Below are 24,646 nucleotides of genomic sequence, written 5' to 3' on the forward strand. Positions count from 1 at the left end.
ATATATTTTCAACCAATAATACGCATGTACCTTCCAATGAATCTTTGTGTATCTGTGCTGCATCAGTCAACATTTCTCGGCTGTATCTGTTCTGCTTTGAATGGCCGGAGGTGTAACAGTTCTGGTCTGGTGTGGCTCTGAACATGCTGTTCAATGATTTCCCAGTAATGCAGATTATAGCGGGGCGGCCCCCCTTAAAGCAGATTAAAGAAGTGGCTGTCTGTCAGCCTGCCTGTTCTACTTGTCTGTCTGATGGCGTGCAGGTAGCAGATCACCAGTTTGTCTATTTAGTTTCAGTCAAAGGATGGGTGTCATTTTGCCCTCTTTGCACTGAATGCACAGAGAAGTAGCTTTAACGTAGGGATTGCAGAAGGTTGTGAATGAGGGCTCTTTTCTGCAATAAAGAGAAAGGTGTGAGGTAAGCACTAATCCTTTGGGCAAACAAATGCTTTCACACTCCACCAGGCACACACATATGAGAATGTGTTCCCTTGCTGGGGTGCCAGATTTATAGAGAACAGCATTTTTTTTTTCTGCTTGTTTCCCCCCCTAAAGAATAAGAGCATGTTAAATAAATACAAATACCTTTTTTCTTGCTTCATTAAAACTACATGCAAGGTGATTTTTGCAGAACTTGAAATATTAATATATGCAGTGAACCAAACAATCTCAGAAGCAAGAATGAAAAAGGACTAAAAACAGCAAAAAAAAAAAGGAGCTATTGATGCGGTTTGCTGATGACTGGTGAACGGGCTTTGTCAACACAAACATCCAAGTCTTCGCCTTTTTATACTCTGTATGCATGCATTCACAAATTGGCCATGGCATGTCTTCTGTCAGATCTTCCCAGAGGCTGACTAGGATCTCATTTACTGCAAGAAAAAAAGGAAAGAGGGGGGCCGTTAGATTGGATTGCCATTTAAGCTTCAACGATTCTAAAGTTTCCATGAGAAGACGGAGGAAATGAAAGATTAGACTGGCAGGGATGCAGAAAGGAGGGCACTGTTTTTAGAGTCATGTGCAAAAATAGAAACTTTATTAACACCAGAAAATCAGATTCTTCCCTGCTTAGAAAAGACTCAGGGGAAGCATTGCACAGATTGGTTTGATTATAACTGTTTCCTTCAGAAGTTAAATCAATATTTGAAAGCCAAACATTCTGTTAACTTGCTTAAATAGGTGTATAATAACACAAAAATAATAAAATTTGTAAAAGAAGAAACAAAAAAAGTAGCTAGTATTAAAGCTATAGTAATTCACTAACCAACCATAAAACAAAAGCTATGTTTAAAGCCCAGAAAATAAGAGTAGAAATATAGCAACCCTTTTGAACTTTTATATTAGCTGACCAGCTTTTTTCTTTTTTTTGTTTGTTTGTTTTTATTTATTTGAGTTAGGACAATGCACATTCATCAACATGTCAGCATGAAGCATCAATGTAAATATGCCAGAATTAGCAAAACAGCTAATTTGCATCCGCTGTCCTAAGGCAGGTAAAAACAGTGAACATTAAATAAGACACTACAGGAGAGAACAGAGTGGACACAAACAGATAAGATGCCAATAACATAAAATCACAAGTTAGTTAGTTAGTTTCCCCTGATATTTTACAAATGCATCTTTGTTGATGAGCTGCAAATCTGATGCTGGAAGGCCCTCTTGCCATCACCCTAATCTTTGGCTCCATCTACAAACTCTCTAATTTAAGTTACTTTAAAATCAATAATAGTACAATAGTACTGCGCATTTACACTGTGTTAAATGCATGCATTTTTAATTTGTGTAACTTCATCTCTAAAGCCATGTGTTTAATATTCAGGATGGATAAATAAAAGGTAAAAAAAGGTTAATATTACAACCATGAATCTTGCATAGGCAGGAATATTCATGTCAGGGAAAAAGCTTAGATATAAGTTTAAACAGAGAAAGTTTCTTAATCTCCAGTCAGAAAAAGAAACAGTTTCCATATCAGAGCTGCAGACCTGTTCTCGAAAACTCTTGGAGCAACAAGTGGTCGTACATTCTGTGAACGTAGTGCTCTAGGAGGACAGGGAACTGTGTAATCCTCATTAGTGAGGAGAATTTAGGTCATTTTCTAATTGTGTAGGAAGCCAAAGCGTTTATTTTTTTATTTTTTATTTTTTCTAACACACATATCTTTAACTCATCCTTCTCAGTAATCTATAGCTGCAGAGATTGGCATGAAAATTTCTTCGAAAACGTCTAAGATACTTGGATAATGATGATGATTCAGAGCCAGCAGGACTTGAGAAAGCTTTTTAGCATCATCCAGACAAAATCTACATCAGATTTAATAGTGTGGTGCAAATAAAAGCAAACAGAGACTCACTAAATTATAGATTAGTATGTTTAGCTGCTTCTGTCATCTAACTCAAAATGCAAACATCATATTATACAGAGAATAAAACGATGGGTATGACAGAAATATTCACATTACATATAAAATACACATGTATATTACATGACACAGATAAAAAAAATATTATCATAGAAATGTTATATTTTTACTTACATAATCTTGAGGAGCACTGCTAACTAGGCTGTTTTCCATCAGGGTGTCATTAATGTCCACAAAGAGAGAGCTAGGACACTTAACGTTTAGAGTGAACCGCCTGTTCACTGAATGCTGTAGACGATGATATTAATAGAAAACTGAGTGAAAGGAAAAACTGTGGCAGAAGAAAGCATGCCGGAGTCATGGACGACTGCAGCCGTTTGTAAAGCGAAACCCATTTCAACTTCTGAGGAGATTCACACTACGGGGACTGCAGCTGGAGACGGTGATTAAAGGTTCGGTGTAAATAAACTTCAGGTGTATCTAAACTGATTCCCTGACATCAACAATGAGGGTCCAGCACATGAGGACCAGCCAGGTCCCCATAAAGTCCAAAATAGGTAACATTTGCACATACACAGGCAGACATATTGAGAACATGGGCTACATATGTCAGATATCTTGTGTTAAACTACTTGACCAGAGCTGCTGTTGGATGTATCTTATCTAAGATCATGAAAAGAACCTAACTAATTATCTGTGTTACAAAGTCTGTGTTTCAGATAAAATAAAAAACAAAGACAACATTTGCTTAATTTTCTTCTGTTTTGGATAATTTAGGAGTAAATATTAAATGCAAGTGCTGGACAACAGTCAGCACAGCTAAACATCGGCGCACTTCATACCTCCTTAAGCTCCAAGCTGCAGAAATGTTTGCAAAAGCAGCTCAGACCCAATAATAACAAATATATAGATACAAATATATCTATTTTTTATTTTGCTGAGCTTATGCAATATTAAAATATATATAACTGGTTTCACTAGCAAGAGCTATTATCTATAAAATAACTTCTTGTTTGATGTCATTATGGTTACATTATGGTCTCCCAGTTAAGGAAAGAGTGAACGTTTGAGTAAATAATCATTAAAAAAACTTGATATATTACCTTTTATTTTCCTAATCCTTGAGATAAGATTGTCAACCGCTGTTTTCTGCCATTTATACTGAACATGTAAACAGAACATTGCATAAAGCAAAAAGCTCCAGCACTCAATCTGAGATTGAGTAGCTGTAGAAAAGGAGGATGTTCCCTCATTGGCACCAATAAACAGATCTATTATTTAAATGCAGTCGACAGGTTTAACAGCGTGGATTGTTATTTTAATCCCAATAACTTGATTCACTATTGAGAGATACGTGTTGTGGAGAAGTGCTGAATGTTGTGCATGTTCTGTGTTACTATAGTCACAGTATATGCAGACCAGATTCATTGTTTCTTCTCTCTAGCATCAGTGGGCGCTGCTGCAGAGTGAATCTCTCTGTCCTCATTTTTTCTGCTGTTGCCTGTTCCTCTCATCCGTACACACCAAAACACACACATTCACACACGCATATATACTCTCTCTGCCAGTCTCTCTCCTCCCTCTTTATTCTTTCTAATTCCTTCATCCCTCCCACTTTTTCCAGCTTGATCAGCCCCTCTCCATTGCAGTGTCTTCTCTCTCTCTTCCTCTCTCTCTCTCTCTCTCTCTCTCACACACACTCACTCTTATGCTCTTGCTTGCTCGGTCTCTGGCACATGCAGACCGAGGGAGGGGAGGGAATGAACAAGGTGCACACATGTGAGGATCTCCTCAACTGCCAGAGCGAGGCAGGACTGGCAACGACAGAAGAAGAAGGGGAGGAGGAGGAGGAGGTCTACAGGAATACTGCAGTGGCCATCCAGCTTCCTTTTCTTCTGAGTTCTCACTCTCCATCTCTCCCTGCTTCACTGCTTTCGTCCCCCACCCCCGGCCCCGTCATCTCCATCCAGTCTTCCCCGCTGCCAGCCACACCATGAAGCCGCCTGCTGTTTGTTGCTAAGGGGGCAGCCGACCAGGGGAGCAGAGGGAACCAGACGATATACATTTTTTTTTTGTCTTTTTTTTTTTATCTCCAGGTAATAAATGCATCACTGATGGCAACTGTCAGATATCACAGATGTTGCATTGCACTACAGACAGGGATTGGGACCTTCAGTCGCAGTATGGTGCTTGGTGAATTTGGAGCACAGTTTGCATGCCCTGTGCACAAACTCTTCCCAGTTTATCCAGTTTGTTTCTGTCGCTGGCCTTGTTTATTTAATTCTTTACTGGGGCTTCTATCCTGTACATTTGTTTAAGGTCTTCTTGTATTATTATGTGATAATGTTTCACGCTATGTATTGCATTTGTCTTCTTGAGGCATTGACCAGACACCAGGGGCCTAGTGTGGACTTTGGCTTTGCATGTTTGAACAGCTAAACTGGAAGGAAGGTGTTCTCTTAAATTACAGCTTCCTGTCCACAAGGGAACTATTTGCACACTTTTCTTTTCTGTGAGCAGCTGCTATGTAATCCATACTTGTCTGGCATTCTATATGGCCCTCGAGGCGGATGCAAAGATTAGCTGTCTGATGTGCTCAGACTCTAAAAGAAACACAAACCTTCTGGTGGCAATAACAAACAAAGAGGCGAGAACAGGTGATTACTTATTCACTCATGCACACCACCATTATCTGCAGTGTAATACATCTAAGTGTTCAACAGCGGATACAAAGCCTGCTTTCGTGTTGCTGTTTTGCAATCTAACCACGGACAGTTTTAATCAGTTGTTCCCGCTTTAACTTGCATCATTAAGTGGCAACAGTTATATTATAAATCTAACTCCATCTAGAAGATATGCCAGTGTATGAATTCATGTTCTTTACAAAAGTGTTTACACTTCTCAGAATTTCCATTATAATAATCTAGGTAAATGTTTTGTTGATATTTTTTACTGCAGGTAAGTCTGCAGGTTTTTTGGTTATGCTTCTACCAGAATTCCATATTTGAATTTGACAATTAAGGATAATTCTTGTTTGTGAAATCCATCAACCTTATTCTGATGGAAGGAGGCAACTCTTTAGGGGTATAGTGAGTGATGTTATTTTTCTGGGTGGATCATCAAAATAAGTGGTCCTCCTAATTGTCAATCATTCTGGTGATATGTTTACGTAAAGCTGTCCTATGTGCTCGTCCCATCTCGCACACTGATGAGAAAACTGAAACATGAACGAAAAGAGAACTTTTAAACATATTCTAAATGTTTTCATATTTCTTATGCATGGATGCCCTAAGATAGAGAGTTTTGTTGAACAGATACATTCAAATGACTTTTTTTGTACTTGTATGGAGACATGTTTTAGTTGATGGTCTACAGTCATTGTCTGATAAATATATTCTCTGCTCATCGGATAGGATATCCCGCTTTTGCTATCAACATCATTCTATATCACTTCTGTAAAAACATTAAGAATATGTTTAAAAGTTCCTTTTTAGTTTATATTTCAGTCAGTTCTCATCAATATATGAGGGTTTAGGGTGATATATGAGGGTTTAGGGCGATGCGAGAATTACCTCCCCTGACAGGGGAGGTAATTCTCAGCAGTCAGGTATTTCTTGGCATTTATCTGTCCATCAAAACTCCCAATTTTAGGGCATCCATGCATAAGAAATATGTAAATCTAAAGAATATAGTATTTCTCTTCATAACGCCGGTGGTGAGTCTGACATAGTAGAAAAATTGTAAATGTTCTTTAGGAAAGTAACTTGTATGAGCGATGCAAACAGCAACTTTTAAACAGAGCGTGCACGAGGAGAAATAGGCTCGTGCACACACTTGCATACGTTTGTTGTGCATACAAATTTTTGTTTTTTAAGTGGAGAGGGCGGGTCTTTTATAAAAAATCATAAAAATCCTCCACTATACATTTTAATTTTCTAAGTCTTGACTTCACAAACTAGTTACATTAATATACTGTGATCAAAAGACTTCCATCGTAACTGGCTGTATTCTTAGGTTTATTGTCCTGCTGGAGAATAAACCTTTAAACCAGTCTCAAGCGTTTTGCAAATCCTGAAAATTTTCCATTCAGCATTCCCAATTACTATACCACTGTAAAGTACAGATATACACAAAAAAGAAAAAAAAAGTACATTGACATAAGCGTAGAATATGCGTCTCTAATGTGCAGTGGTAAGTTGTTCCACAGTTGAGGAGCAGCACCAGAGAAGGAGGGCGTCCACTCTGAGCTTTTTCTTAGAACTTGGTACCTGCAGGAGCTGCTGTCAGCTGATCTGAGGAACCAGGAATATAAGCAGGGATGAAGAAGCTCAAAGAGGTACAGCAGGGCAAGATCAACGGACCACAGTTTCCATATGAGATGTAACAGTCCGGTGCTTTTTCTTCTTAGCCCAGATAAAATACTTCTGATGTTTTCTCTAGTTCAGGAGTTTCTCTGCCTTAGAAAGGCAACATTTACAGCCCTTGTGTAGAATCCGTCTGTGCAAAAGTGGCTCTTGATGATCAGAGTTCAACTTCTGTCAACTCTTTGATAATTCATTCTTTAATGAATTTAGATCAACATTTTTTCTTGAGGTTGTGGTTATTACTTTTGCTGGTGCAGCTTTTGGTAGCTACCTTCTTTCTATGAATACTCTCAGACATGAGACTCTGCAAACAACCAGTTTCTTTACCAATGAATGACATTTTGTGGCATACCCTCCTTATGGAAGGTGTCAATGAGTTTCATCTGGACGTCTGTCTGGTCAGCAGTCTTCCTCATGATTGAAGAGTTACTGCTGTATGAGGGTACGACATCATGAGTTTCCATCCTTAACTTTCATGATATTTTAATTTTCTGACACTATGAAATTTTGGTTTCATCAAAGCAAGAAAATAAATAAATAAATAAATATGAGAAATAAAAGATTGACATATTTCACTCTATGCCAAAACTATATAAGTTTCATTTTTAGAAATTAGTGACTAAAACCTTTTCATGACAATGACATCCTTTTGAAATGTACCTGTAAATAAATGTATGATTTGGTTGCAACAGATTTTACTTATGTTTTAGAAAAAAGGGGCTGAAGGTAAATGAATGAATTTAAATTTAGCTTTTCTTTTTTATTCTATTTGTAAAACCCCTTGATAACCATCTATTATTTCCTTTAGACTCTAGCTTAATGCAGTAATCTGTCTTAGTTTATCATGTAAAAATGCAATGGAACACACAAGGTCGTTGTGAAAAAGTAAAAAACTGTAAGGGGTGTGAAAACTTTTAAAAATAAGTAAGACTTATTTGGCATTTTATAGAAATAACTAATCATAAAGCCATTTTAAAACACATTTATCAGGTGCAATGAATAGAGAAGGGGAATAAGTGGGGAATTTTGTTTTTCTCTGTGCCTTATTGCTTTGTAAAATTCTCTATCAACAAAATCAATGACAATGATCCTGTGATGGACACACAGCAGCCTTCACTGGGAAGTAAGATTTGTAGAGTTTGGTATATGGAAATCCTGAGTTAAGCAGAATTAATTAAAGGAGCGAGTCTTTGCGACAGCTCAAAAGAAAAGGCAGATGACTGAGGGCTATAAGAAAAAAAAAATCCAATAACAACTGCTTTCAGAGTTCAGAGTGTAAGGAGGTGGCCGAGCTTATTTGAGGGAAGTGTGGTCAGGTCTAATATATCAAATATTAAACTGGAAGCTATTAGGGTACCATAGAAACAGAAATATAGTTCACTCTATCCATAATAGTGTAGTTATCAGCATTTCATATAGTTGGGTCCTCCCAATGAGAGTTGGCTTCTTCCTACAGTCCAAAAACATGCATGTCACAAGTACTTCTTAAAATTACCCTTAGGTCTGAGCGTGTGCATACTTGGTTTACTGTGTTTGCTCTGGGACTGACCGTCCTTCCAGATATTAACCAAACCTTGCACAGATTTCCTTGTCTTTATGTTCACATGCATAACAGACATTTTGCATCTTGGAAAGTCTTTTTATGGGTCAGAAGCTTAAAAAAGGGTCAGATGCTTTTAAGCAGTAGACACACCTACCTATTAGGGCGACAGTGGCGTTGGATGTAGGAGTTTGCCCTGAAATCAAAGGATTGACTGTTCAAGCTCCGGCTCCGACTTTCATTGTTGTTTCCTTGGGCAAGACACTTCACCTGCATTGTCTACTGATGGTGGTCAGAGGGCCTGGTGCCATCAGTGTACGCCAGCCCCACTTCTGTCAGTGAGCCCCAGGGCAGCTGTGGCTACAATGTGGCTTGCCACCGTCATTATGTGTGTGAATGGATGAATGACTGAATGTAGTGTAAAGCGCTTTGGTCAAGTCTCTTGACTTGAAAAAAGGTGCTATATAAGTACAGGCCATTTACCATTAGCTAAATCTTGTTACTAATTGGTTGGGTTTCTTTTTTTCCCTTCAGAACTATCTTTATTCTTCATTTTTTGTGTTTCTGAAACATTGTTTCAGAAACATTTTTGAGAGGTTTTAGCTCGTAATAACATGGTAGTGTCTCACAGTTGTTGCAGGTTTATCAGCTGTACACCAATGATCTGAATCTCCTGTTTAACCGGATCCCAAAGCCTCTCTGCTGTAGTTAGAGCTGATTGATGTGGAGGGAACTCATTGCTGTGTTCCAGCAACCTGTTTTCAGATAATTTGGTGCTTTGTGGCATGGCACATTTCTCCTGCTAGAAACAGTCATCAGAGGATGAGTACACTGTTTTTTACAAAGGGATGGACATTGTCACCAACAATACTTAGGAAGGCTGTGAAGTTTAAAAATGCTTTATTGTTGCTAAGGAGACAAAAGCATGGCAAGAAAATATCCCCCACTCCATTATACCATCACCATGAGCCTGAAGCATCGATACAACAAAGAAACAATCCATTATTTCATGTTATTTATGACACATTCTGGCTGTACTAAATGTAGGATATCAGACTAAAAATGTTTTCTCTGTGCGTTAACATGCCAGTTTTGGTGAACCTGAGTGAGTCCTAGCTTCCTGTACTGTAACAGGAACTTTCCCTGAATGTAGCACTCCACGAGGTCCTATGTGGAGTAGGCAACCTCTGTCCTTCAATGCCACTGTCCTGCAGCTTTTTCATGCATCTCTTCTTAAAGACACCTGAGACAAACACATGGTTAATGGTCAGACCTCTACTGAACCTCCCAACATGCCAAGGAGGTAATTTGGTCTTTGGTTTCAGATGTGTTGGAACACGGATGCATGCTTCAGGAAAGCGGTACACGAGGACCAACATTGCCTACGCTGAGGTGTTGGATATTCAGACTGTAATCGGCTTCATCGGCTGTAAAACTGTGCTTATTTGCATTATACATGATACAAACAACACCAATAACTTCTTATTAATGAAACTCTTCTGTCCTCTAATTGTTACCTGTTATAATGGCATCTGTTGAACTCATTACTTGTCTAAAGCCAGACTCCAAACACAACCATGGTCAAGACCCAGAAAAAGTCAAATGTCACATAACACAGGAAATAAATTTGCACACCTGCACTTGGCTGGCGAGAGTGAATTTACAATAGGCAAGCAAGTTGATGTGAGTAAATCAACTTTGGGAGCAACTTCCTGGCCGCATGCAAGTTCTCCTCCCAAGGGGACAAAATGATCATGAGAGCACTGAGCAACAATGCCAGTACTACATGGAGGGTCCTAAGGAATGGCCTGCAGAGAGCTGGACCCAAAGTAACAAAAGCCACAATCAGTAACACAATACTGAGGGACCCAGAAAGACTTAAATCCTGCTTCATGTACTGCTTGAACCAGTAAATGTCCGGGCCCATCTGAAATTTCCCAGAGAGCACATGGATGATTCAGAGGAGGATTGGCATAACATCATGAGGTCAGAGGAAACCATACTAAAACTTGTTTACACAAACTGAACCGAACAAACAGTACGCAGAGATCCATCCCAAGATGTTTTGGGGCTGTTTTTCTGCAAAGCGAACAGGACGACTGATCAGTTTTATTGGAAGAATGAATGTAGCTATTTATCATGAGGTTTTAAACCAAAACCTCCTTCCATCAGTGAGAGCATTGAAGATGGAATGTGGCTGTCTACCAGCAAGACAATGATCCCAAACACGTCGCTCTGGCAACGAAACTGCAGTCCTGTGAAAAGCAATTCATGGTTCTGGAGTGGCCTTGCCAGTCTCCAGAATTCAACCACCTAGAATATTTGTGGAGGAAGCTGAAAGTCTGTGTTGCTCAGCGATAGCCCCAAAACATCACTGCTCTATAGAAGATGAGCATGGAGGAATTGGCCTAAACACCAGAGCGGTGTCCATATCTGGTGAAGTCTAACAGGAAATGTTTGATCTCTATCCTTGCCAAGAAGGGTCATGCTACAAAGTAATAAGTTAAACTTTTGTTTTTGACCAAATGATTTTCCATCATAATTTACAAATAACTCATTTGAACTCCACAATGTTTTCTGTACTTCCTTTTTTTTTTTTTTTTTAGCATTTTTATCTTTCACAGTTGAAATGCACCTATTATGAAAATTACAGGCCTCTTTCATTGACCCATGATTGGATACTATAGTAAACACTTTTTTTTTTTTTACCCCACTTTACCTTAGAAAATTGCTGGTGAGTGTTTTCCTTGATTCAATCATTTCTCTACATTTGTAAGACAATTGGAGCCTGCCTGCTTCCATCATCATCAGCTGGATATTTTTTTCAGATGGTTATAACCACAGTTTTGTTTTAGGAAGTAGCTCCTTTCAAGACTTTTGACTTTAAAAAAGTGCTAAATACAGTAAGTACAGGCCATTTACCATTGATCATTTCTCCACAGGCCTTACTGAAAATGGCAGAGGGGTCCAAAGATCAAGGAGGGACTGGCCCCATAGAACCAGAGGAAGATTCTCCAAACATGATTGTCTACAGAAAGGTCAGTCTATGCATGGCTCTCTGCTCTGCATTTCAGTATATAACGTGACAAACAAATCCTCAATGGTTTTGTCATTTGTATCAAAGTGTACAAACCACACACTGGTTTCACTGTCAGATGTAAGAATGTCTTTCCTGTCAACCATTTTAAATCAAGTTCCCTTCTTCTTTTTCCCCTTTCTTCGGAGCCTTAATAAGTCTTCTGTGTCTGTTTCCAGGCTCTCCTCCAATTTTTTAATAATCTCCCAATCCCTTTACTGAAAGGCCTGGGCAGTGAGGGATCCTTTCATTGTCGGGGGTAATTACCTCGTCCCCATGGCGCCTTTACTTTCAATCAGTACTTTTTGATTGGAGAGGGTCAGTGGTATTGGAGGCTAATTATATGCATATTTGCCTGAGGAGAAGTAGCTAATTCTCCAGGACTGGGATTTGTAACAGCCAATGAGGGAGTGTTGTTTTTAATGTGTACAACAGATGGCTAGTGAAATTCATTGCCCTTTACCGGGAAACTTGGACTTGGTCTTTTGATTAGATTTACCATGAGCCAATGGCATCCATTGAGCATTTTCTATGGATCACAGCAAAATAGTCTTAAACCTCCAATTTAATCCTGTGCCCAATGGCCATTTTATTCATATGGTGATGTAAACAGATTAGTGGAAGGATGAGCAAGTGATGTTGACAACATCTGTGTCAAGGGCTAATATTTCTTTTGTAAGGATGTTGCCCAATAGAGAGTAGCATTTTGTGATTGCTGTGAGATTTCTAAAAAGTGTTTACCTTGCTAAAATACTGTTTCAGGCCTCTTCGGTATTCTGACTCCTAATAAGTCTCAAAATATCCCAATGACTATGCAGGCATTGTGTGAAAATGGTGAAAATCTACCTATTTACCTTGAATCTCCTAATGATAATCAGATGTGTGAGTTATTTTTTCTTTTAAACAAATAACTGTTTTTGTAAAGTGGAGTTAAGTTATTTTTATGTTTTGCTTAGAAGTGGTTAAATAGTGCAGAAGATTTGCTGATTTGGTCCGGAACTGTTGTGCAGTTGTTATGATCTTTTGGCAACCATTGAGAATTTTCCATTGATCATATGGTGTGGAAAGAACTAAACCAAAAAAACAAAACAACCAAACCTCTTGATTTACCAAATCCTCGTGATAGTTATTGGCAACAGTTTCTAAAATGCATTTTCTCCCTAGAATGGTCTTAGAGATAAAGTCAGGAGCTCCATAATCTGGAAAAAAGTTGCAGTAAAGCATGAACTTTTGCATTGAAACCACATCAGGATGACCAAATTCCCTATTCCTTTCCTTAGGAGGTTATCTTGGTATGTCCCACTGGGAAAAGACCCTGAAATAGACCCAGAAATTCCAAGAGGAACCTTAAATCTCTTCTGGCCTTAAAGAACCTTTTAATTCTCCAGAATAAGCTAAGGGTGTATCTTATTCTGGAGCTAGCTAACTCTTTAACTGGATCCCAAAATATGATTAAATTAATGAATTGACTTTACATCCCAAAGCTTAGAAATCCTAATTAATTGGAATGACAAATAGAAAAACAAACACTTGTTTTTTCTGCTCCATCCAGAAATTCTGCAGCAACAAAACAAGTGCAACCTGCAGCCCCATTTTCCCCGCTAGCCCCTGGCATAGCACAGCGGTTTGCCATTGTGTCAAAGCAAGGGCAGCCCACAGCGTAGTGTGCTGGTGCACATGCTGTTCAGCTTGGTTGAACTTTGGCCAAAGCGCAGCATGAGAAATACCTGTGTGGGCACTAGAAACGAGTCATCCAGGCAGATTGGACTGATGTTTGTATGATAGGGAATAACCTACATCTATCGACATCTTGTACCTGGGTCTTTTAAAACTCGTTTGTTTGGGAAAAAAAAGTTTTTCCTGCTTTATTTATTTTTTTTTGTTGCATGGTTTAAAGTGTAAACCATTGAAGCTAAAGATAAATATAACCTAAATAGACATTGCTGCTTAGATTGTTCCCTGCTGCTCTAAAAGCTTTTGTGCACAAATGTATAAAAAAAAAAAAAAATGATTCTTTGATTCCAAAGGTTAGGTCAGAGGTCTGCTTTTCATTTCCTGTTAGTTAGTTATGGATGTTAGTTATGTTTAAAATATTATCAGAGATATCCAGATTCCTTCTGTTTTTGTTTTCTTTGCTCCTTAATGTTTGAGATCAACACTGGATCTCAATACCTCTTTTAGATAATATAAGAGTGCAAAAAGCTGATGCCAAAGTTGATGCCATTTCTAAAGGAAATAATGTTTAATAATCATAAGTTAAAAAATTATTGACCCCATTATCTGTAAATTTGAGGTTCATTCTGCCTCCCCCACCCAGCCCTATTAAAATGTATAATAAAAAAAAAAACAGTAAAACAGAACCTGTCCAACAACAGGAAGTAGGCTCAAAGATCTCCAGAATTAAGGACCAAGAATAAATCGACGACTCAGTGTTCTCTGGGAACTGTTCTGTGAATAAATAAAACACAAGTAGGATCTTTTGAAAGTAGTCATTTGTTACAACTAGTGTAAAATTGTCTTGGAATTTCCAAAAGAGAACATTCAGTACCATCAGTCACGCATACTGGTGGTTCCTTTATTTCCTGGGGCTTTCTTGGTACTTCATGTCCTGGACAGCTACAAGTTCTACTCCTTAGTAGAAAATCTCCAAGGAAAATGACCACCATCAGATTGTGTCCAATAGCTCAAGTACATTTTCCTGCTATGCTGCAGGACAATGATCCAAAGCACATCATAATGTTCAACTCTGAATCAAAATAGAAGGTTTTTGAGTTACAGCGTGAAAGTGCTGACTCTAATCCAATTGAGATGCTTCAGTTTGACCTTAAAAATTTTGCATGCATAACACAACTCTGAGCAAACTATGCTTTCCATTCTTCTCCCATCTGATGTCAAACGTTTGCATAAGTATTTCTTAAATGTCATACTTCTCAGCTATTATTAGTATTTATGTGTATTCAAGTGTTTAGCATTACAACAATTTCAGAATTCATGCACCATTGCAGATTCCTGAAAACATAAAAAAGAGAACACTGTAGTTTGCTGTAACTGAGTGCAGCTTTATTACATAACACTGCAAACGCCTGGAGGGGACACATTTAAGAGTCTAGATTTTGCTTGTCAGAAGGCCGTCTGGGGGAATATCAGTCATTTCATGTTTTAGTCATACGATGTGACAACAGACAGATTATTCTCAGAGTGACAGTTCTTTGTGCCCTTGCTGCTATGCATTTTTTAAAAGCTTTTAAACAGTTAAATTCAGAATGAAATACAGTTAGACATTTTAAAAAGCAGAAAAAAGCTTTAAAATTCCCTTAATTCGTCCTAACATTTATCCATTGGTGATTGAGAATGCACAGGACCAAACAGACGAAAGGTGATGAAATTTTGAGGGGCTATGGCACCCACAGCCTCTGGACTCAGTGGGTGGGCAAGCTGGCACAGTGAGAAGGCTGAACAGCGCTTGCAGAGAGCCAGATGGCCCCCAATATGCTCTGCCGCCTGGGAAAACACTAGCAGCCTCATCCCGAAGGCTTCAGCCTCTGTCAGCTGGAAGACTTCACAATCTTACCCACAAGGAATAAGAGCTAGTGTGATCTCAAAGAGGCAAACATATTCCAAAGTGGATCTCCTTTGGTTGTACTGCATAAAGGAAATATAATGTCCAATCTGCAACATTTTCTGCAAAAGAATATTGAGTTAAGTGCGTAGGCCGTTAGACAAAGGTGACTGTGACGTATCTTGCCGTAAGAGAAGTGGAGTGCTCTGGAGAGGAGGAGGTTGTCTCTGTTGGTGCAGCGTAGGCGGATACAGTGCTATCTTCCTCTGTCTCTTTCTACCCATGAGGGAAAGAAAGTAGGAAAAAACAAACCAATAAATGTCTTATTGCCAAAGAAACAAATGGGTGCACAGTCATAGGTTGCAGACATACTCATACTCAGCTATGTCAGACTTCTTTTCTCGGTTTGTAGGCGAATACTGTGGGACTGGCACCTAGCATGCAACAACAGAGCTAAGAAAAAAGGATAAGTGTGATGGAGAATTAAATTAAGCTAAGGGTAGAGGCCACTTTACAGCTCTGATGGGGTGAAGCTCGCTAACTATTAATAGAGAACATCTCTTGTCCCTAAGTGCTGATGTGTTTTTTCCCTTTTTCCACCAGGCCATTGTTAAGACTGAGGCTTCCCGTCTGATACAAGTATATTTTCAGAAAAAAAAGATTTACAGTTGGAACTTCATTATGCCTTTGAATAGTATTTTAGCCATTGCTCTGTTTTTAAGTGTTTTTTAAAAGATGTGGATAGGGAAACATTAGGAGTTAACATTTGCCTTAAATCTAAGACCAAAAGAAACTTTGGTGGAGAGAGAAATACCAAATAAATAGAGTTCACTCTGACATGTGCATTCAAGAGGATGCAGCTTTACGAACATTAGCAGTTTGTCATGGTTCATTGTTTCCCGGTCTCCTACACAACTGGTACATTTTGCATGCCTGCAAGTGAGTCCCTGATAATGGAATCTGTCATTTTGGTGGTAAACAGAGGAGGGTGGTGGTAGCAGGACAGGCTAATGTTGGCATCCTTGCAGGATTGACTTCAGTATAGTTGGAGGACCAAAATCTTGCTTTGTGGAAAGCATGGTCCCATCGGCTTTTCTGGTTTGAACAAAGAGTCCAAAAAACAAAAAAAAAAAAAAAAAACATCCTTTCCCACTTCAGATACGCTGGCAGGTTTTAACTGAAACCAAACACAAATGCAAACTTTTTAACATGAAGAAGGGAGATTTCTGGGTGATGACTCTAATAGGATAATCCTATCTATAAGATAATAATTTCTGTACAGTCCACATTTATTGTTTTTTGTTAAGCATGGCCGCAGGAAGTGGGGGTGATGGGGTGTTGCAGCACCTCCTAGTGGTGAGAGGGAGACAAAAAAAATTTATGAAAAATACTTTGCACAATTTACAAATTTCTTATGAATATTTGGGGAAATCATTTTGTCTCTTTATTTTACTATTACATGTATTTGGATTTTTACTTAATTATTTTGAGACATAATCAACACAAGTTCATGGAAGCTACGTTTTCACGTCAAGGTGAAGAAAGCTAGAGCGTGGCATCCCGGTCGCGGTAGCAGACTAATAAATTTACATAGCCTAATGACAGAAACGAGGAGGAAATATGGCACAAAAAGCATTTCGGATTCGTCATCTTATGAGAGACTTTATATCCACAACCTCAGAGTGCACCATTTGGACACCTGTAACCAGGCAGTGCACCCTGCTTATAGCTCAAAGTAACAACGAAATCCCACATCCTCTGTAACCACCCCGGTCTGCAGACCGCCTGCGCAAAGCAAAGCCTACAGCCTCCGCTGTTCCTCTCATCTTTCTCTGCTCCGACTTCCTCTGAGCTCGAGGAGAGCATGCACAATATTATTATTATTAAGTGTAGTAGCTAATTGACCCTTTTGTCAGATTTTTCATTGCTTTACAGAAACAAACAGCTAGTCGTTTGGTGATGATTCACAGTGAGAAAGGCAATATGCTAAAGCAGTAAGATGTAAATGATCTTACTGTATATAACGCTTTCCAACTCAGACTGACTTGACCAGTGCTTTACACAATATTCAGTGAAAAATGTAAATCTATATAAGTCATTTATTTCTAAAAAAAATGCTTTTATTCTTGAATTGAGGAGGTAAATGAGACACTTTGCCAATGGACCAAGACAATTTACGTTTAAAACATAAAAAAACCACTGCATTGTCTTATTTCAAGTGCATATAATCTAATTATCTTCTTTTAACAGTAAAAACACTCATTTCATTGGCAAATCATCTTATTTACCTACTCAAATTAAGGCTAAACTCACTTAATTTAAGGAATGCTTACTTATTTCTAGATCGTTGTTTTGTAGTGCAAGTGTATCATATACACTAAACTATGTAGGGCTGCTTTGCTTCTTGGACTATTTGCCATAAATTCTGTCCTCTCGTGGAAAATCTTTAATGGGAATACCTGTCAATAAGTTCAAGACCTTACGCTTAAGTGCACTTAAGAGTTTTAGCCAGTACAGTAATCTAACAGCAAAACAGCAAGTCCATCTATTACTAGTTTGGAGGGAAAAAAAGGAAAGATTAAGACTAAAATCTGATTAGGAAAGAAATATGACTTCTAATTAGCAGTTCTTGCACATTAAATTTAAATAAATATCCTACATCAGCATATATTATTTTTTGTTGATTGTCCAGATCTTTCTGTTTTTATAAGAATGACTTTATCAAACACCAAAAACTTTGTATTGCAAAGCCAAATACTAACTGTTATCATGCCATCAACAGTAGTGTTTCCTTCAGCTAGGCAGTTTCTTCTAATGCCTGCAGAGCAGAGGACAGGCATTTTTAACTATCTTTCCACTTTTCATGTTTCACTGATTTTTTTCAGCTTTTCTTCCGTTCTACCTAATTAATAATTTAAGTCCATTTGGAGCATTCCATATTTGGAAAAATGTCTTCTCCTGTGAGACATCATATCCCTCTCTCCTCCCATTCATCTATTCATGCAAGGGATTTTTAATGGAATCACTGGAATTCCAGAAATATAACAAAATATAACTTTTGAACATCTGTTGAGCAAATCTCCTCACTGGTTTAGGTATTGAGTTGTTCATGGTAATGTTAGGAGTCGCTTCTGTAACAACAGCTGTGAGGTGACTAACAAAGGTTATCACACCTGTGTCGTTCCACTTAGTTAGATGGATGCTGAATCTAATATTCCCTGAGGGTTAGCTTTAACCTGAACTGCACCCATTATCCACAGATGATTGTCTTCCTGTTTGTAAAAAGATCATGTAATAATAGAGAGGTTTCTTTGAGGGAATTCCCCTAGAGCATACAGTGTAGAGTAAATAGAAATGTATAAAAAAATTGCAGCCTTCACACCACCAGTTGGATATTGTCTCTCACTTTCTGGGCAGAGTGAGATAAACTTACTGTAAATGGCATCTTTGAGCACCAGTGATTCTCCAGCTTCAGCAGGGATGACAGCTGGGTGGATTTGAAGGGTAATAAAAACACTTTGGTCAGAAGAAGCAGGCTGCACTGCTCATCTTCCTCCTGCGGTCAGTGAGTCACGCTCGCTCTAGCTTCTCTTTAAAGAGGCCCGTGGAGGGAATATCTCCTCTCTTTTTAGGCTTACCTCAGATTGAAGTGTTTATGGACCACTGTTTGCTGTTCCAGTGCTCACTTAAGATAGCATTCTGTAGTCGAACACTTTTGATATCGTCTCTGAAACTGTAAGGACAAGTTCCCCCCTGTGCTTTGTCATGCACGATCATTTTAACACTTGCACCATGGGAGTCTTTATCTGAGGCGCTGGTATGGGCTGAAGCCTATGTGCCTGTGCATGCTAAGTGCAAATGTGGGCTGCTGGGCTGCTTCCCTGCTTGGGTCAAAGAGATAAAAAAACTAGAGTGCAAAGCTCTATCTCTTATGTAACCGGCTCTTGTCTGTGTCATGTGTTGCATGTCTTCTGTTTAGGAAAGCAGAGGGACCAAGACATGGAATTCTGGGACGAAAAGTGTTGGAGAAAAATTTTCCAACAACATTTGGTTGTTTTGCTGCCTGCATGCTTTGCAGATGCCCTGATTAAATAAAATAGGTAAAAAAAAAAAGGGAGCCTATTCCTTTCTGTTTGCACATTGTCAACAATCTGACATGAAGAATTTAATAATGCAGCCTGTGTTGTCTTTTTGTGGAGAGCGGAGTGCAATGCTGTGCATGCATGCAAGAGCTGCTGATGAAAAGTGGCTGGTGTGGGGGAATGGCTCTTACCACTGTGCTCCATTTTTCTCTAGCCCTCCAAATCTGTTTGAACATTTGATGCAGAATAACAGGCCTGCATGAAGTCGCACAAAAGATAGACCGCTCTTCAGACACCTTTGGCTGTACTGTCGATAACCTCAGTATCTCTGTAGAACACTTGAGGAAAGACCTGCACTTATTTGGAGTGGATTAGATGAATGCACTGTGAATTACAGTTGAAACCTCATGTTCAAATTGTATAAAAAGAAAAAGTATATATTTTTTTATTTCCACTGTCTGACACACCTTACTAAACATTTTCTGTATTCGGTTGGTTAGGATTGTCAAATTTCCTTCTCTGTACCAGATTACTGACTCAGAATGTCATTGATATATATCCTAAAAAATATCCAGAAACAGAGGTGTGTATAAATTGTCTCGGCATTTGGTAGATGCGTGCTGAGTGTGCACCGAACTTGGATCAGTTAACCATGCCGAGCTTGGTTCCTTACGACCATTTACAAATCACGCTAGCACGGTTCCTCGCCTCCAATCGGCAGTCCACGATACTACAGCTCTCTAGGCGGAAATTACGCAAACAAAAATGCCGGCGACCATAACATTCAGGAACTTATGTGTGCCTGGATAGCGTCCTCCACCCTAATTTCAATAAGAGTCTCAGTCTCTGCATCATCCCAGGACGAACCACGTTCTTTTGATTCCGTTTATAGTAAATAGGCTGAGAAGAAATTTGTGCTGTGAACAGGTAAAGGAGACTGTAAATAGGAGATGACACAGTCTGTTCACATGCTCTTTGTTATCGGAGAACCGAGACACAACTGAACCAAGCAGGGCCCCACTGTTCAAATAGTACTAGATTTAGCACGGTTCAGTTGTGTCTGGCATGGTCCAGTTCAGTTGCGTTCCAATTACACTCAACAGTTACCTCGTTACCACGCTCGGACTGATCTCGGCACGATTTCAAAAGGGTAGCGTAAATGGAGCTAGAGTTTTGGCCTCTCCAACAGACAGTCATCTATTTGGTATACTAATTTGTGCTGAAGCTTTAACTGCAAGACTGAAGTCTTGAGATTTACTGCAATATTTCCATAGTTTTTCTTTCTCATAAGAGAACCTATTTCATGAGACACTGATGCTACTACAGTACAGCACTATAGTATTCCACCATCACAACTGATGGCATTTTTCGGCTTCCAAGCTCTTCCCTCTAAATGTACAACATGTCACAGATACAAATAGTCTTAAGCTCCATCCTAATTCTTTAAATATTAGCTCCCACTCCTCCTCTTTCACCTTGTATGGGGTCAACAGTAAGAACACTATTAAGGACAGGGAAGGAACTCCTGCTGCTTTTCCAAAAAGCTTTCAGTCTTCAGGATGTAATTACACGACGTAAACGCACGTAGATAATGCATGTCAAATCTAGATCTAAAACCCTCCAGAAAAATAAAACAAAACTAAACTTAGACAGACATAGTGAATGGCTGTAGTGCTCCCTTAAATGAAATAATGCATTTTTGTTAACTCCTTGACAGGGACAGTGCTTATACTGAATGTCCTGTCACAGAAAGGGTTGTAGGAAACCATATACTGGTCCTTCTCAAAATATTAGCATATTGTGATAAAGTTAATTATTTTCCATAATGTCATGATACTATTGAACATTGATATATTTTAGATTCATTGAACACTAAGTGAAATATCACTGGTCTTTTATTGTCTTAATACGGATGATTTTGGCATACAGCTCATGAAAACCCAAAATTCCTATCTCACAAAATTTGCATATTTCATCCGACCAATAAAAGAAAAGTGCTTTTAATACAAAAAAAGTCAACCTTCAAATAAATATTTACAGTTATGCACTTAATACTTGGTCGGGAATCCTTTTGCAGAAATGACAATAAAAATTAGTGTGCAATGAATCAAAAATATGTGAGTGTTCAACTTTTATCATCACTTTATGGAAAATAATGAACTTTATCACAATATGCTAATATTTTGAGATGGACCTGTAGATCCTACTCATCAGATAGGAACATCTGGAGGTTCCTATGTTTAACACAGCATCCTGCATCCTCTTTCTACCTCCTTCCTTACTGCCAGCACTGTTTGGAAAGTACGGTATTTCCACTTTGGTTTAAGAGCCCTAACAGACCGGCACAATTCAGATGGACCTTTTGTCTCTGATTGCAAATTGTGATCTTGGTTTTACGTTCACTTTGAAGCTATAATTTCTCCTTGCTGATTGATCTTCTTAGGGATGTTTCAGCTGTACCAACGGACGAACTGGACTTGTGTATGTCTTAAAATCCCCTCTGATATCTTTGCTGATTCCTTTGGTTTTTCAGTAATACTAAATGGTAAATGTAGAGCTGAAGGTGCTGCCTAATAATGCATCTTTTGGTGTGCCTCCAATTAAATTACAAGTTTCTGTTAAGGGACCAATTTGAGGCTAAGAAAGCCATTGCGTTAGCTACCGGGCTTTTCTTAGTACTTCTAAGGCCCAGATATTTTGTTAAATGCTATAAGCATCTTGGAATTTTGTAAATATATAATTTTGGTAATAATAGCTGACATGTAGCATAAAAAAAGTTCAATTCCTATATACTAGTGTCACAGAGTGAGAAAAATATTTTATGTCTTTTCTTTCAGTTTGTGTAAATATCTTGATCTAACTTTCTATCAATGACATACTGTAAACTGTTGTTTGATTGAAATATGACTGCAACTAAGTTAGTTGTTATAAAAACCAAAAAGAAAACTTATACAGTAGTTTCATCACAAGCTGTAAATGCAAACAGCAGGTTGGTGTCCAGTATCTTTTTTTCTTAGCCTGGAAGAGAAACTCTGATGCGCTGGAGATCAGTTACTAACCATGTGGGTAAAACTGACATCAGGAACACAATGGAAATGCACAAGAGAACAGACTCCATGTTTTTTTTTTTTCCTCACAATTTTTAAAAGCAATATGACCATCAGCCCGTTTTTTTTATATGCTTTACTTATCAGAATCAAGCCAGTGCCTTCAAGTAGTGCGTACATAATGAAACTAAGATGGATAAAAATAGATAGTAAAAGCATTAAAGAGAAGTTTCTAACACTCAACTTATAAATTAAACTTATAAACTTATAAATTGTCTAAAATTACTGATTGAACCATAAAAATATGGTGTTCATATGTTGTTTGTCAATGAATTTACCTTTTATGTCCATTACATATTTAGTAATACACAATATTTATTACCATGATGTTTAATAGTACGTTGGAAATGTTGAAAAATTTACCTTCTTTGATAGCTGGTAACATTAAACAATTCCTATTTAACGTAAGGGAAACCTCTTTAAGCACTAGCAACTCCCATTGCCAACTAGTTAGCTAATTGGCTGTCATATTTGCCACAAGTAGGCTACTCTCTTATTACAATTCAGTTATTCATGCTTAATTAATACACAAAAGGATCAGATTCATATTAAGTTTAAGTTAAATTATTATTTTACACAAACTTACCAACACATTTGAGTTACCAGTAATTTTACGAATTAATGAGTTTTATCTACTCCGTCCAATTTATTTACTTTCAACATTTGGGTTTTAGATCATAGAAGAAAGACATCTCAATAAATGACTTGCTTTGTAAAATTATTCAACAAACTTATTTTTTATGTTGAAACAAATCTCACTTTTACTTTTACAGATTTCAGCTGCAAGTTTCTTAAACAAATTCACAGTGTGCTTTCTAGCATTTACCTAACTAAGAGTTATCTATGACCCCATCATTCATATTTTCTTATAAACATATCTCGTTTTCTACTTAATCAGCATTTGGTATTTTTTTAAAGTAATAAACTCTAAACCCTCTATCCATTTTTTATGAGATGAACTCAAAGATCTAAAACTTTTTCCAAGTGGGGCCCCAATCCAGCAATAAAATGGTGGTATCGTATCAGCGAGTACCAGCAAACAGGGCCCCGACACTATTTTGAAAGCCAAAAGTTTATTCAACCATTGTCACCCATTCCAGGCAGCAAAACGTTCTACTGGATTCACTTTGTATTAGTCACAAAGGATGGCAGCAGCTTGACAAAGGCATAGTAGCAATTATTTTACATCCAAGTAGTATGCAGTTCTTCATTTACACACACACACATCATTTTCAAACAGATAGTATCGGTATCGGCCAATGCTGCACAGCCAGGTATCGGGTATCGGTATCGAGGCCAAAAAATAGCATCGGTACAACACTAATGATTAGTGCACATGCAGGTGTGCCTTAGACTTCCCACAATAAAAAACCAATCTGAAAGGTGCAGTTTTATCACACAGCACAATGCCATAGATGTGGAAAGATTTGAGGAAGAGTGCAACTAGCATGTTGACAGCAGGAATGTCAGCCAGAGAATGGATTAAATCAAAGCATCATCTATGTGTTTAAAGTGGCCTAGTCAAAGATTATAATTAAGATCTGTTGCTATCTAATTGTTTCTTCACAAATCACAATTTCATCATTTAGTTTATTATTTTGCTTTCTTTCCTCTCTTTCTTATACCACCAATTTAGCTTAACGGACAGCAGAGATAGATTACTAACTTTCTAAGAACGGTCCTCTTTCCAAGGCAAATACAGCTGACAAGCCTCGGTTATTAGAGCGACAATGCAGATCACTTGTGCGTGCAGATTACAGTGAGTTCAGCACAAAGACTTTGGTTCACTCAATTTAGCTGATGAAAATGTGACATCTGATTAAGCAATAAGAATGTAGGGTCAGATGGTTCATTTGTCCTGTGGAGTTATATCTTTAAAGGAGCATTGAATAGTAATTCTCTCATGATCAGATGCAGAGATGCTCTGTGAAGATTTGACACATTAATCAAAAAGGAACTGCTGTAAAACAAAACCCCATCATGGGTTTGTTGATGGATATTTTTATGCCTCATTTAACATAAGAAATAGTATCACTCACAATAATTTAAATAGATTATTAACATAATAAATTACCTGCACCATGACCTCTGCACATTTATATATTCTCCTTTTTACCCACCATTACTGTTCCAGTCGAGACAACGCCGACCAAGACCAAGAAGTACAAAGACCAAGACAAGGCCAGGACCTTTAGAGATTGTCGGTACTCCTTGGTCTTGGTTGATTTGGTCTTTACAACAGCACAAGCAACCGTGTTATTATTTCTATTTTCTGTTGTGGGAGTGGTGTAATCATTAGTTTGTGTATGACCATTTATTTATGATGATTATGATGAGGATTGTAGCAGCAATGGTGTTATTTTTAGGGTTGACACTAATGATTATTTTCCAAATCGATTAATCTGTTGATTATTTTTTTGATTAATCGATTAATAATCGAGTAGGGAAAAAAATACCTTAAATCCAAAGTGCTTATACATATATATATATATATATATATATATATATATATATATATATATATATATTATTTTTATTTTTTTTTTTACAATTTTAATA

At 38.0% G+C, this 24,646-nt stretch overlaps 1 protein-coding gene across 3 annotated transcripts in view; it reads left to right on the forward strand.

The window, feature by feature from the left end:
- The first annotated feature begins 4,088 nt into the window (after window positions 1-4,088).
- Window positions 4,089-24,646, forward strand: part of LOC107097835 (regulator of G-protein signaling 6-like) — a 69,906-nt gene continuing 49,348 nt past the window's right edge. For all 3 annotated transcript variants that reach the window (XM_015395148.1, XM_015395149.1, XM_015395147.1), the window contains exons 1-2: window positions 4,089-4,455; window positions 11,206-11,301. In XM_015395148.1, coding sequence (XP_015250634.1) covers window positions 11,218-11,301 — 84 coding nt within the window. In that variant the 5' untranslated portion in view covers window positions 4,089-4,455; window positions 11,206-11,217. The remainder of the gene's footprint in view (window positions 4,456-11,205; window positions 11,302-24,646) is intronic.

Source organism: Cyprinodon variegatus, unplaced genomic scaffold (assembly GCF_000732505.1).
Source record: "Cyprinodon variegatus isolate N-32 unplaced genomic scaffold, C_variegatus-1.0 Scaffold727, whole genome shotgun sequence".
NCBI lineage: Eukaryota > Metazoa > Chordata > Actinopteri > Cyprinodontiformes > Cyprinodontidae > Cyprinodon > Cyprinodon variegatus.